The 16,143-nt window shown below is 38.4% G+C and overlaps 1 protein-coding gene across 3 annotated transcripts in view; it reads left to right on the forward strand.

Moving 5' to 3' along the window:
* The first annotated feature begins 1,684 nt into the window (after positions 1-1,684).
* The window catches only part of LOC126184868 (adenylosuccinate synthetase), a 69,057-nt gene continuing 54,598 nt past the window's right edge, over positions 1,685-16,143 (forward strand). Inside the window, exons 1-4 of one of the 3 annotated variants that reach the window (XM_049927500.1) lie at positions 1,685-1,763; positions 1,873-2,074; positions 8,615-8,717; positions 10,256-10,386. In XM_049927500.1, coding sequence (XP_049783457.1) covers positions 1,895-2,074; positions 8,615-8,717; positions 10,256-10,386 — 414 coding nt within the window. In that variant the 5' untranslated portion in view covers positions 1,685-1,763; positions 1,873-1,894. Of the gene's footprint in view, positions 1,764-1,852; positions 2,075-8,614; positions 8,718-10,255; positions 10,387-16,143 lie in introns of those variants that run through there. The other 2 variants (XM_049927491.1, XM_049927509.1) reach the window with 2 other exon arrangements.

Here is a 16,143-nt window from a genome sequence, read left to right on the forward strand (position 1 = left end):
AGCTTTCATCAAGGCTAAGGGTGGGCCAGCATCATACTGAATTTCAGCATTACAGACGGAGGGCGCCACGAATTTCTAAGTAATTTTCAGCCAGGTGTCCGGATACTTTTGATCACACAGTGTACTAGTAATTGAAATTCATTTATTGTATTTTGTCAGACTTCTGTAATTTAGTTTCCTGGTTTTCTAATGTTAGCCTCTTTCTTTCCTTTTCAGCATATTATCGGATGACGATTTTCTAAGAAGTCTAAACTGGTTATGATACCACTTCTACAGGATGAGGATGGAAAAATGCAATAAAAGAATATTGTTTACAAGATAGTGGCTGTTATTTCATTAGGGAACTTGCTGAATCTATGTACACTTTTAATTCTTCTAAAATATAATATTACAATAATTTGACAATTGTTAAAGCTTGTGATTATATATCCTGTTAACATATGAATGTGAGGGAGGAGGAAGGTGAGAATGAAATTTGGTGAACAAGACTATTGATCCAATGTGGTTTAAACTTTCAGTGCCATGTAATCGTTGTTTGGATTAATTGAGTCAATAGACCTGTACTCCATGTTCAGTATATTTCCTTCGTTTTTTAAAAAAGATTTTTCTGCAACTTTTTAACCAGAATTACTCTTTTCCATAGACAAGGAAATAACACAGTATCTCAGTAAATAAAAGGTTGCCAGTATGAACACCACAACAAGCTAGCCTACTTTGCTCTTTGTGTGATGTTTCTTATCTAAAGCACTTTTTGGATATTTTGAACCATTGTAACACCAAACCTAGGTGACTTGGTATGAGCATGAATAAATTTCTATATTCCTTGTAGTCATGGATAAGGCGTGGGGAGTGAATCGTAAAGACAAAAAACTGGTACAAATTCTTTAGTAATCTGCCAACGAGGTATTCTTTTTTTGTAATAAAGGCATATGGTTTCGTCCGTTCATTCCAAATCGTTTCTGTGGCACGAAAACAGAAGGCAGTTTTAGGCAACAATGCATGAAAATGGTGCGTGCGTATGTCACGATTCGTTAGCAGAAATAAACTTTTCTGTCTAAATTATGTTCTTTTTATACAATGGCTTCAGGATTACACCGAAAAATTAAAGTGTTAATATTGTGAAACATTTTACAGCCATCTAATTGTTTTGCGAAAGGGAACTAAGACACAATGAATGGTCACATGGTATTATATTACGGCGGAAAAATGCAATTTCAGAGTGGATTTCTTATTTCATTGTGTCAAATCAATAAGTGAATTTATTTGGTATAGTAATTATCTCCGCAATAAAACGACGCTAATGGTATGAGCAACTCCAATATAAATGATTCGATTCAGCTGATAAATGAACTCACGCAAAGGAATGCGGGTGAGCTGCTTCCTGCCGGGAACAAATCTGCCTTCAGATTTAAGCAGTATATAAGCATCTTGAATAAGATTTAGAAGCACAAGATTGGCGAATAATGGTATCTACAATCTGATGACCATTCCAGAGCGACTCATCAAACAAAAGTGAGATACTCTCAAGGTCGGCCAATTAAGAACCAAAATTAGACTCACATACAGCAACGACCACCAATTTACTGCGGCGCTCGGCCGTGCGCATGACAGAAATCTGTGGTGAGTGCCAACACTGCTGCAACTGAACAGACATCTTATTTGGCCTGCCACCGCAGAGCAGTGTATTCGCGAGTGTGGTTGGTATAAAAGTACAAATTCAAGTTTCATTCGTATAAAATTTTACGTGTTAATTCGTAAATAAGGTACAATATTAGCAATTGTGTAAGAGATAGCTACTACCTCTGCTTGTTGGTACGTCTGATAACGCAAAAATCATATCTTTGGTAAAGTTACCTCTTGGGGCCTAAACAGGCGCAGTCGGGTTTCTTTGGCCATGATGGATGGTGTGGCAGCAGAAGTAAATGGTGGAGGTCTTCCTTCGCCGCGAAAAAAATTTCGTTTGCAGAATGTTCCTAAAGTGACAGTTGTGTTGGGCGCTCAGTGGGGCGATGAAGGGAAAGGAAAAGTGGTGGATATGCTTGCAACAGGGGCAGACATAGTTTGTAGATGTCAGGTAAGACTTGTATTATACTACTGTTTTCGCGGGTTTCCCTTTGTGAGCATGATATAAACTGATGCGTTTGAGTGGAGATTCGGCCCAAGTTCTTGTAACAAATTATCAACGATGACCTGTTATATATCTGAGGTGGTAAAACTGTGCAGGTGTTCTGGTAAGTTAATAAAGTTATTTTTACGTGTCTGTTTAGGAGGCCATACACGAAACTATTGTAAGTTTCTGTAAACTGCATTAAAAAATACATTGTTCAGGTTATTTGTTAGACTAGATCTCTGCTTAAGTAACGTGTGTGTTAATAATCGTTATCATTCAAGATGCAGATGTTCAGTACTACTTTTTTTTATTTTCGCTGCAGAATCACATGTCGCGCGAACATTAACAGAATTTCTCAAACATAAGTGCTGCTTAGAAGACAGAGTTGCTCTACAGGTATGGGCTCGAAGTTACACTAACATTAACTATGCGCGTTCATAAATATGTTTACTTAGAGGCATATACTCGCTATGCTAGATGAGTCTGAGTAAACTCCACGGATTCGCTAGTAGCCCGTACTGCCAAACATGTAAATATCACTACTAGTTGTCCACGAAACGCAAATACCAGCAATGTTTGCTCGAAGTGATGTGGCGTGAATCATATTTGCCATTCAGTCAGTTTGTTCTGGGTCTTAAATCTTGATACAGAACTGGGATGGTTTCTTGTGATAATTACCCAATAAAGTCGGTTTTAACAAGTCTCAGTAAGAAGTCTGATTTTGTGTATGCAGAAAGTTGCCAATGTTGTTAGCTACTGTCCACTGAATTGTCACTGCAGATATTTGTACATTAGTTTGTTACAAAACTGAAGAACATGTAGTAAGAAAATGTCGGTTGATGGAAATTCACGTGTTCAGTGTTGCATTGTTAGTGCTATAGGCCCAGTTTATATGAAGATTATGTAGACAAATACTACACAATTTTTATGTATGTCTGTTGTTGATACTATTTCCCTTCTGTGGAGCTTGGCCTTTTGTCACTGGTGCAGCAAAATTTTTTTTTTTCCTTTTCTCTATAGACGTGAACAGCAACATTGGATTTAGTAAGTCATTCTTATGTCAAGTCTCGGAACTGATATACCAGTCCACTCTCATACCTAGCACAAATTAGCTGCTGTAATATCAGATAGTATTATATATATGTGTATGTATGTGTGTGTGTGTGTGTGTGTGTGTGTGTGTGTGTACTCTTTACATGTACCTACAGAGCTTTGAAGATAGGTACGAGTCTTTGACAGTTTGAAGCTTTTGACAGTCCATACGCTGGACCAATTATCCCATTCATTTGTGTTACCACTAATGTATTTCAGAGTCCTAAAACTTATTGCTGTTGTGCTAAAGTTGTAGGCCTACAGTTTGCTTCTTTTATGGCATACTATTTAAAGGCACACTGTAATATGACCTGGATGCACATGTCAGTTTCAAAATCATTAGCTGTCTGATGGTCTGGTTTCATTTAACATTTCTGTTTTTGCAAGTAGTTGACACATCAGAATTGGTGGATATTACGCAAACTGTTTCCCAGTATCTGTCTACGGTTTTTTGGGTTTTTAAAGAGCTGAGAAAGCATCCATAGACGTGTGTAATTTATTGACAATGTGGTGTAACAGGATAATTTTAAAGATTTGAGAATGACTGGCTACTTATTGACTGCCACCCCTCTGACACAATAGCAGCATACAGCTTAATCTGTTGTCCCCAAGTTTTAACAAAGAGAGGGTAGTGGGTAAGTGACAGGAGATTCCATTTTAACTTCTGGTGCAGTATTCATTTCCTGCCATCTACATTTTCAAAAGAAGTGGATTTGATTACAGGATAGTACCATAAGCAATTGTATTTGGGACTTTCTCATTATATGGACGCATACTTATGCAATTCCTTTAATTCAGGTGTAAGACCATCTCCAATAAATGGGCCAGACCACACCCCCTCCCCCTTCTAGTAAGTCACAGTGCTGCAAATGGTAACACATTTCACACACATGTTCATGGAATTGGGACATTTTTCTAAAACCACTTGTCAGGATATATGACACTTAGTGGATACGCTATGAAGTGTTTGTAATTTTCAGAAGATATTTTGATACATTCTTAATTTGTCTGGACATAGTGCCTATAGTTGCTATAGAATCCAGGAATTTCAAATCTATCATAACTACTAATAACGTTATTTAAAACAAGCGAATTGTTTCTATTTGCAGCATAGACAGATTAGAAATATTTTAATTCAGTAGATCCAAGTTTATATTAAATGTTAGAAGTAGTGGCAGCACAGCTCTATCAGTTTGAACAAGAGGCAAAGTATCAGCTATACATGTAAATATTCCCAATATTGCTCATCTGACAAAAGTGAGCAGCACTGAGAGTCTGCACTTATCAATGGTGTGTATTTTTTAATCAGTACCACACTTGAAGCAGGCAGCAAGTATGCCTAAAAACTGATGTTCCAATGTTCGATATGTGACTACCTCACTTGTCATTCCTTGCTACTAGGCGATTAATGTGCACAGCAAGAGGACACGTTTTAAAAGTCCTGTTCTTGCAGTATTTTTGTTTCAGCACACATGCTACAGTGCCCTTAAAAAATTAAAAATGTACTTAAGTCCATTACTTGCTTTAAATCGACTTTTTTGCCTCTAAATGATAAATGATAGTTATTAGCAATGGAACTTGTTAGATGTATGGATTGAAGGTGTACTGGAATTATTTGAGATTCTCATGTCTTTTTGTATGTGAATCTACTGTAGTTTGTCATAAGATGTATTTTATCCGCATCTCAACTTTGTTTGTAGAAATGCTGTTTTGTCAAACTCTCAGATATTGTAGTCAAAGTATAAGAATGAAAACTTATCAAGAGCAGTCGGCCACGAGTAAGGTTTAAATATTGTCATAACTGGTAGCAGATTAACTGTAGTGCTTGATATTGCTTTGTCAAGTCATAATCACACTTGCCTCTTAGCCTAATATCTCTGGATATGATATGGATCAATATTTCACCATATCTAAGAATTTATATTCGCATTTACTGGCTGTGACAACTTGCATCCAAAGTAAAGCAGGCTTCGGGCTAAGCTCCAGACCAGGCTGTCATCACAATGTAAACTTCAAATACCAATATAGCTCCAAATAAAATATTTTCATTGTTCTGTTATCTTAATGTTTGTGCATGAATATCACGACACATTACCTTTACGTTACAAGGTGAAGTTAATATCCGATATTGATTTAGTTTACCAGCAGTAGTTGATTTGATAAGTGCATCTTCGCTCAATGGCGTCTGTCTATTGAGACTCCATCTTGGTGTCTTTTAGTGATGCCAGTTGACCCAGGTTATTCCACAAGTTGTGTATTATGATACAGCTCCTCAGTATGTATTTGTAATATGACAGTTGTGGCCTCTCAGAATGTTTGTCCTTGAATCACACCACAAAAGACCACAAGGTGAGGCAAAATAAAGCTAAATTTGAAGGTGGTTGTTATCAAATGAATAGAAAGTCTAGACCTTGCTTGTATTTGGTTATTGTTACTAAATTAAAACCATTTTGTGACTTGTATCAGTCCGGAAGTTTTAAGTGAAGATAGTATCGGCCGTGATGGCCTACATTGTATGGTTGTAGTTCTTTTCTTTCTACTGTTAATTCTGGATATCATTGGTTTATGATATCTAAATTGGCTCTAATTTGTTGTGCAGTTAGGGAAAGTAACCTGTTTTATGTACTGGTAGGTGTACAATAACAATAGTTATTAACTGATGCTGTGTAGGAACATGCTTGTAGTCTATGTAGTCAGGGGACCAGTGTTACCCAGACTGATATCTTAATTGGCCCATGACTCCAGATATTTAATTACTACAATTAATGTAGGGTAACATTGAACATTATCTGGAGGGGGGAAAATTCATATTCAATGCTCGTAACTGAGGCAGAACATGGCAACACTAGATTTTACTAAAATTAATTAGTTTTTGAGCTTGTTTGAAAATATGATGTACAGTACGATGATAATAAAGGTGGTTCGTTTAGTGAATTTTTAGATAAATTAAACTGTTAGGCTCGCTCGATAATAAAAGCCCAAAAATGTGTCTACCGATTAAACTAATTGATCCGAGTCTGCTTACAAACCATTCTGTCACCTTTGTTATTCTGCAGTAACAAGACTGCTGAATCACACTGTATAATTGATCCAAAACCAGATAATTTAGTGTCTATAACATAGAAGCTGGATTTGCCAGGTTATAGTATGAGTTTATGTAGTTTTCTGTATCAGTGTGTAGCATAGTATATTTTTCTCAGTATTCATTCAGTAGTTCAGTTCTTCTCATTATTAGCTTTAGTTTTATATGAGGGGAACATTAATAAAACTGACAAACTGCAGGGATGGATTCCTCTTTAGAAATAGAGGAAAAGGTCCTGTGAAAATGTTCCCAGAAATGTGTCGTCATCACAGTAGACGACACAGACGAATGAAACTTCTTATGACAACATGCCATGTGTTCCTTGTGTGTTGCAGGCTGTGTGATTAATGCAGTGTAGTGTAAACAGCAGAGTAGTCTGGTATTCCTGTTGGGAACGCGCTGAGATGATGTTTGTGTATGGCCAAGCAGATATAAACAGCCGAGAGTGAGCATGGCTATACCAAAAGAAGTATCCTCACAGATACCAACCACATCACACAGCATTTCAAGCTCATTTTGGGCATCTGTGTGATTGTGGGTTCTTTCAGACAGATGAACCTGCATGGAGGTGGAGGACTGTGCATACACCAGATTTGGAGGATCAGGTTCTACAGGATATTGATACGAACCCTAGTACAAGCTCTAGGCAAGTGGCCTGCCGACATGGTGTAAGGGAAGGAGTGCAGCAATCCATAATGTGACATGTGAATGCATGCATTGCATCCCATGGAGGCAACTTTGAACATCTGTTGTGACGTGGATGTGATGCAGCTCTGTACTGTGTTCTGGGATGATTTGTTGCCGTTGCAGGCCCACTATCCATTTCTGGACACGTGTTCATAGGACCTTTTTTCCTCCATTTCCAGTCAGGAGTCCATCCTTGGAGTTCGTTGGTTTTATTAATTCTCACCCATGTATATGCAATAAATAAATCTTTTGAACTCAATAAGGAAAACCTAGTACTCACGGAGAACACCATGTCACATCCATAGTAACTGAACTGGGGATACTTTAACTTCATTATGTAAATTGGACTAATTGTCTGAGTCAATCATTCCATTGGATATAATATTTGTTCACTTCCTCTTTTGCTTAGGGCTCTTTAGATCTGAACTGACAAGTATTCAGGTGATATGCTTTACCAGCCTTTAAAAATAATATTGTAGCAAGATAGCATTCTTAATAGCATTATAGAATAATTTGTTGTTATTTTGTAGTGTTAGAATATTCTGAAGTTTGTTTACCTGAAGTACTTACTTTTTGCTGCCTACTCAAGCAATTTGAAGTTTGTAGTCACACTTTATGAAGAAAACAAGTTTCCATTTCTTATATTGGGTTAGCATCACTTAGAGATGTATGAAGTTTAATAGCATCCTGCCCCACACGCAGTTCATAAGTGGCAGCAGACTCCCTCAGTCCCTACACTCCATGTTGAGAGGGCTAAAGTACATGTAAACAAATTGTATTTCTCTGTGTGGAGAGTGAGGGAGAATATACATTTTATATGCCATTGAGACACCTTACGTCATATTTCAGCACAGATGCGATTTGTATTTACATATTTTTTATAATTCATGCTTTTACGTTTGAAATACAGTATTCAGTTTCTCTGATCATCTTGTATATTTCTATCATATGCTCTGATTGTTTTACTGTAGCAGCTTGCTTGAGTGTTAAAGGAAATGAAATTCATTATCTTGAGATTGGAAAGAAACTATTCTCGTGAAACTCTTTTGGCCCGTTTCACTCTGCGGTACAAATATGTCAGTTGTAACTCGCGCAAATAAATTACTGCAAATCTGAACCTTCTTAATTAAATTCACAGTAATTGCCCAAACTAATTGAATGAGGTAATATTTGGGAACTTATGTTATATCTCTTAAATTTGTCAGACTTTTATTAATTTTCTTTTAATTTTAAGCCAATTTCAGTTTGATGCAATGTGTGTGTAATCCAGTATTGAAATTAAGCTATTGAACTTTACAGTAAATGTTCATATGTATATGTTATGGTTGCCATTGTGGAATCATGTAGTGAGCTGAACCTGTAATGACAGTATAACTGCTGATAACTGCTGATTCAAACTTTTCAGTATCTCAGTTTATTCTTTGGGGTGTAACATACTATTTTAAATTCCATTAGTCTCAGATATCGAAAAAGCTATCAAAATATATCTTGGCAGAAACTATTTAAGCGGATAAAGAACATTGTCTAAGCCTTTCAATTGAAGCTGGGAGTTTATTAGAACATTGAAGTAACTAAACCACTACTCATCAATAACTCGTATTTTTTGTCTTCCATTTTTATGGAATTAATATAGCTGTTTTCAGGGTGGAAATAATGCTGGCCATACAGTGGTTGTTGATGAACGAGAGTATGATTTTCATCTGTTACCAAGTGGAATAATCAACCCCGAATGCAAATCCTTAATTGGTAAGCTATTTTCAGGGTTCCTTAAACCATCGCGTATTTTAATGAGAGCTATTGCTTCGCACAATCTGTTCCATTTTCTACTAGACAAAAGTATTTTAATACTTCAGAAATTGACAATTTTGCAGAAAAACAAAAGCATTACAGTGCATCAGCTTGTAATAAAGTAAATATTATCCCTTCAGTTTCACTTGATGTGAAAACATATTTAAGAAGTTTAAGTGAATTTATCATTTTTTTTTTTGTTAACTTAAAAAAACAGTGTTTTAAGTCATGTACTACCTATGTGTATCCCAAAGTTATTCTTGGTTTGCTCCTCTGTATTGTCCTTTGTAGCAGGTGTCATTCACAGTTCTGTTTTCTTAGTTTAAATTTTATTGGAACGTAAGTTAACAACCGTCTCTACTGTTGTGCTGTTTGAGGGAAGAATGATGCAATTTGTATTTTCTTTAAGCACACTATTTTTATAGGATTTATGCAGAAAAAATACTGAAAATTATTATTCATAGGGACTATTTATTTTCCTTCTTGTGTTTACGAAGAATTCATTATGGCTGTCTTTGTTAATGTGTTCAGTTATGTCATTATACATGTTGTTGTGTATTGTTTTGGTGGTGGGATGTAAAAGTGCTTACAGCTGTGGTTTTCTTAGTGATTTGTATGTTTAGGGGGTGTATTTGTAATTTTTCTTTAGTGTTCTGTCAGTGTACTAGCCTTCAAAGGAAGAAATGCATGTTGCATGTTTCGACTAAACCAATAGCTGTCTGTGCTTCTGATTCAGAATATATTGTGTATTGAATGTATTGTTATCTACTTGTATCATTATTTAACTCTACAGAAAACTTCAAGGTTTAAATACCACAATTGAGTTGGATTTCATGTTATTAGTTTAGCTGTATGCTAAACTGGTCAACAGCTTGACACATTACTTTTAAAACGAGTATACTACTATTGCTAAAGCATATATGATAGAGATAGAGAATCAAAATCAAAGTATTAGTGATACATGCATCTTGTGGGAATGTTAGTGTCATTAAACGATATATTCATTACCACCTTCCACCCTCCCCCCTTCTCTCCCCCCCTCCCCCCCCCCCCCTCTCTCTCTCTCTCTCTCTCTCTCTCTCTCTCTCTCTCTCTCTCTCTCTCTCTCTCTCTCTCCCCCCCCCCCTCTTTCCCACTCCCCTCTCCCCTCTCTTTCTCCCCTCCTGCCCTCTGTCTGTACTAGTGATTATGACTTCGTGTTTAACTAAGAATTTTTGTGGATTTCTGTAGCTGTATTGGACTGTGTTCATGTGTGTATTCATCTGATTTCATATTCACTTACCACCATTTAAAAATTTGGTGACATGTAAAGGTAACAAACATGTTTATAGTATAATGCTGTTTGGTTGCTTTGTGATATTTTTAAGGCTTTGTTTGTCTCATAGGAGGATTCAAGAGGTAAGATTTCCTTTGCTAACTAATAACACAAAGAAATGTTTCATTCTAAAGGAATAAAGCCATGCTTATGTTTCTCATGAATGTAACTCAAATTATAGGTAATGGTGTGGTCATTCATCTACCTGGTTTATTTGAGGAGTTAGAGAAGAATGCTGCAAAAGGCCTGTCAAGATGGGAGGACCGGTTGCTGGTATCGGATCGGTCTCATCTAGTCTTCGACTTCCATCAGGTATTGTACTGTTGATGAAATAATATTCATTTTATTGTAACACTGATAAATATTTCTTATAATGATGACATGTAGAGGCAATTTACATTCACCAAGAATAAAATCCCCATAAGGTAAATATGCCAAGAACCTTTAATCCCATAGTGCTTTACAAGGCATGTTTCTGTTAGAGGTGATATGCCTTGTCTTCCTCTGACCTTCCAGCTGACTTACCCAGCCAGTGTTTTTTATCTAAAATTTAAAATTTAATGTGTATTCTGAACCTTGGTGCAGCTTGGCATTTTCACATTAACAAACCATGTATATATATATATCAACACTGTAACTCATTCTGGTGTAGAATTCATATCTCCTCCCTGCGAACAACCAAAGAGTACTTTGTTGGTGAAAGTAATGAAAGGTTATGGAAGTGGTTAAGGAGTGCTAAGATGATACTTGAAGGTTGGCATTCCATACACTAGAATAAGTTCTGTTGCACATGATCTGACTTAATCTGATGTAGAGTTCCTTATGTTGAAAATGTTGATTTTCCGCAGTTTTGATTAACAACAGGTCTATAGTTATTGAATAGTATTTAGTTCCATGAAGTTCTTCATTGTGACAGGCCAAATCTGTTGGACTTCTCCTCTGCAGTCTGGAATATTGCTGGATGTAAAATACTTTAACATCTCATCAAATTCTATGGAATAAATACACAAGATATTCATACAGGAACATCACATACGCTGCTATCTCTAGATCTGATGTATGACTACAGGTATCATCTCGATATTTCTAAGTTCGACTATAGAAAAGAATACATTAAAATTATTCACTTGTTCCCTTCCAATACCATTGACATAGTCAACTGTGGCTATTGCCTCAGGGGCGATATGCTTCTTTGACCTGGGGTGAAGAACCATGAAGCATGCACAAATATTATTCCCCTAGGCGCTTTCTCTTACAAAGTTAATGCTGTGTCGTCCCACCGTGAAGGCAAGCATCATCCCTCAAGATGCTGTGGTATACTTAATTTCATAACAAATCAACACAACAATTGTGCTCTGCCAAACATTAAGTCATTGTCATTTATATTTCAGATTTCGTTTGTCAGCAAGGTATATGCATGGTTACATATTACTCTAGTGGAGGAATATGTATAACCTCACTCCTTGTGCATTTCAGCAGAGTTGTGTATTTCCAACTACAATGAAATGTCTTTTGACAGCAAAGCCACAAGTAACTGTCTTCAGGCTATAACACTGTGCTACAGAGTAGCAAGAATTTTATGCATGTTGGTAATTGTGTTACCATGACTTTTGAAATACAGGTAATCTACCAATCCCTATTTCAGTAGATGGTGCAGGTATTGCACATTTAAGTCTGTCAGAAAATATCACCAATTCTACATCATTGACCGATTACAAATGTAACCCAAGGTTGATCAAGTTAGTACACTTGCATAAATACTGTTATAGGTGGAAGAATTTCCACTATCAGCTGAAAATAGTGATTTACATCTGTGTTTAATTGTAATGGGGATTGGAATTTGACTGTTGCGAAAAGGAAAAATAACAACGTGGACTGGGGGAAGGAATGCAAGGGGAAGTTGCCTGGCAGAGTTTCGAACAGTGCTCAGTTTGATCATTGTTAATGCTTATTTCAAGAATAATGAAAGAGGGTTATACACATGGAAGAGATCTGGAAACACTCAAAGGTTCAGGACAGATTGCATAATGGGAAGACAATTACAAAACCAGATTTTAAGCTGTAAATCATTTCCAGTGGCAGATGTAGGCTGTGGTCATAATTTTATTATGGAAAGCAGATTAAAAATGAAAGATTTGCAGAAAAATAAGAAATTAAGAAGATGGGTTCTGAATAAATTGAAAGAACTTGTAGTGTCTGCTTTGCTACTGCGTGTTGTCATTGTGGTTGATTGTCATGTTTCCACTAGACAGTAATGCTTTTCTGTTTAGTGGTGTAGTGTCGCATGTGCATGGTGACAAGGGAATTGGAGCTGTCAAGCAGTGTCTTCACCAGCTGTCTGGGGGTGCTGATTTTCTAACAAGTTTTTACATCTCTGTGCATTTTTTATTTCTTGCTGTGAACTTTTGTGTGCTTTGTGGTTTGTCCTTGAGTCATCCCTGGTTAGAGTAATTGCTTACTGACTTCTTCCTGAGTATTTGTACATTCAAGAATGATTAAATCAGAGTTCACATTCTGATCAATACTTGGCGGACAATAATAATTGATGTGCTCCCTGTTCGTTAAATACAGTGGTCACAATAAAGTATTTTGTTCCAGTAAAGCTCCAGCCTGTGTTTCCACATTTTGCGAAGGCCAGACAGCCCAAATTGAGCTGTATGCTGCAGCTGGTAACCTTGACGTGATGTGAGCTACAGAATGTTGACCTACCACCACCACTGAGTTTAACTATAATGCAAGATGACTGATGCACCAACAGGTCCAGACTAGCAATCCATTTGCCTCCATTTTGGGTGAACAGCATGATTCTGTGGTTTGCACAAGTAGGAACCCAGTGTTTGCTGTGCAAGAATTTCAGCCGACTTGATAATATTCATTCTCATTGTGAGTCAGTTTGATCACCTCTATGCCATGGAAGTAAAAGACGTGATTACTGCACCGCCTCAAGAGAATTCATAAGAAAGGCTTAAATGGGAATTGATCCAGAGTCGCAGTGTCGCATGAGGAGTGGATCGGGCAAGTGTTGACACAAGACAGGCAGTCATAAGCTGTTGCAATATCTGCACCAGTTGTTGAGTAAGGTGGATACAGTTGCTGTTCCTGACAATCTACTGTGCACACTATGGAGCAGCTGACTACCACTACAGGTCAAAGCGATCCTGGTATCACCAACAGAAATGACGTTGGACTCAGTGACGGAGCTCAATGACTGAATTAGAGGCCATTGCACCTTCCCAGGTTAGTGCAATGACCGTGTTGGGCAGTATTATGACTCTGGCAGTAACAGTCGCATGCACACAGATTGGAGTGCTGCCGCAGATTGGTAAGCTGCTGTCGCAAGGTGGTGCTGGGAATAGTAGAGGACATTATCACTGGAGATCCAGAAGCTGGTTGTCGACTAATCTCGTTGTCGAGTGCAGAATGACCTGTGTGGTGGTTCTACTATAGGTTCAGTGTATAAGCACAAAAATGGGCAACACCGTGGTCATACTCAAATGCCAGTGGCAGTTAGTGGTTGGTGCAGCCAACTCCCCCACAGTCCAGTGCCTGTTCATTAATGATAGGACTAGTCAGAAGTATTTGAGAAGACACTTGGCCAGATTTAAGCATCCTACTGAGAACTTAAGTGCTCTGCCATAGACAGCAGATGGCATTCTGTGTATCTGCCACTAATAGCTCGGCCGGCTGCGGTGGTCTCGCGGTTCTAGGCGCACAGTCCGGAACCGCGCGACTGCTACGGTCGCAGGTTCGAATCCTGCCTCGGGCATGGATGTGTGTGATGTCCTTAGGTTAGTTAGGTTTAAGTAGTTCTAAGCTCTAGGGGACTGATGACCACAGCTGTTAAGTCCCATAGTGCTCAGAGCCATTTGAACCATTTGAACTAATAGCTCATGCATCTCAACATATGGAATGCAACATATCAAGTTGAATATGGGAGTGTGCTGCCTGTTCATTGAGCTGATTATAGGTGGTGACCTCTTGGCGTGTTGTGTATTAGTGGTTGTAGCCATCACTTGTCTGGTCAACAGTATTACTGGACTGGCAGCAGGCTTTCACTGTGATACATCAGCTGGTACAGGTGTGTGACAAGGTGTATGTCTCTCTGCTAAGACAAATTTCGACTTTGAGCAGACCTCCACTGCACTTAAGCATGTGTCACACATTATTGAAACTATATATTATCCTTTGTTATCCTGTAGACCCAGGCATTTGACATCCATGTGTATGGCTATTGCTAGAGTGGAATTTGATACAATGCTTAAAGAAGGAATAATCTGGCAATCACATAGCCCGTTGTCATCCACATTGCATCTCATCCTGAAGAGAAGAGGAGCCTTGCACCCGTGCGGTGATTATTGTGCACTTGACTCCAGAACAGTATCTGATGCTCGCCTGCATCTTTGTAACATGACTACAATTACACACTACTTGGCACAACAGTATCCAGCATTTTTGACTGTACCAAAGCATACACGCAGATACTTGTGGTAGAATAAGACATCCCCAAGGTGGTAGTAATTACTCCATTCATGACTGGATTACAAACCAGTGCCGAAATCTGGGGAAGGTTTATTGATTCTATTCTGCGATTCTGCAAGGCCTCCCATTTTGCTTTGCCTGCTTGGATGATATATTTTCAGCAACCAGGGAGCAACACCACCACTTCAAAGGGGATTTAAATGTCTGATGTAGTTTGGTGTGGTGCTAAATATGGTCAAATGCATGTTTCGGCAACTTGAGGTAACATTTCTAGGCCACTCAATATCTTCTGCAGGCACCCCACTGCTAACCAAGAAGATTGAAGTATTTCTACAGATGTCAGGACCAAACGCAATCAAGAAGTTAAGCCAATTTTTAGGAATGTTAAACTTGTACCACCAACACCTATCCCACCCAGCAGGTATGCAAGAGGCATTGAATGCAGCACTCACCAGCCCGAAGGTTTCATGCAGGATTCCAATGCATTGGAATGAAGCACTGAGCTCTGCTTTCGAGGCTATAAAACGAAGTATGACAAACACAGTATTCCTCCTGCACACTACATGTGATACACCTTTGGCATTAGTTGTAGATGTGGGTCACACTGCTGTTGGCACAGTACTGCAGCATCGATCAGTGATGTATGGCAACCACTTGCATACTTCTCACACAAATTGTTACTGTCACAATGTAATGGGGGTGCATGCAACTGTGAACTCCTGGCTGTGTGTATGATACAGTTAAATACTTCTGGCTGCAAACAGAAGCAAGGATGTTCACGATTGACACACATCACAAGCTGCTAATTTATGCTTCAAACAGAATACTATCAGGTGCTCTCCCATCAGTACAACCAACCTCAAATTTATGAGCCAATTAAGCACAGGCATAAAGCATATTCCTGACATCGACAGTGTGGTGGCAAACTCTGTTGCACGTCAGCAGTGTGTCGTGACCAGTAGATTTTTTGTTACTGGCCAAGGCACAGCAGAATGACAGAGTTTTCCAGACCTTCATTGACAGTACCACTTTGGCATTAAACTTTCAGCTAGTCAACATTCCAGTGAAGAGGCTCAATTGTATTGACGTTTCACAGGGAAGACCACAACCATTCCCATCGAGTGCATTTCGGTGGCAAGTCTTCGTCACTCTGGCTTCCATATGCATTTTGCTTCCCAGAGCCGTGACATTACTCCACTTCCACAGTGGGGGCTCATGTAACGTCATCTGCACAGTTGTTTGTTGTCATCGCAGTCGACTGTCAAGCCAAGCTTGTCAACTAGTGATGCTCGTACGTTTAGTAATGCAATGCCATATTGTGTGGTAACAAGTGAATTGCAGCTGTCTAGCAGATTCCACATCAGCTGCTAGGAGCACTGCATTTTGTAATAGGTTTTTACATTGCTGTGTATTGTTTATTCCTCGCTGTGCATCTTTGTGCTTTTATGTTCTTTGTTCCCTTCCTGATCCTGTCACACTGGGTTACAATAGTAATCGTGTACTGACTTCCTGTGGAGTGTTTGTACATTCAAGAATGATTCACCTCAGAATGTACATTCCGATCAATACTTGGTGCATAGTAATATTTGT

Source organism: Schistocerca cancellata, chromosome 1, assembly GCF_023864275.1.
Source record: "Schistocerca cancellata isolate TAMUIC-IGC-003103 chromosome 1, iqSchCanc2.1, whole genome shotgun sequence".
Lineage (NCBI taxonomy): Eukaryota > Metazoa > Arthropoda > Insecta > Orthoptera > Acrididae > Schistocerca > Schistocerca cancellata.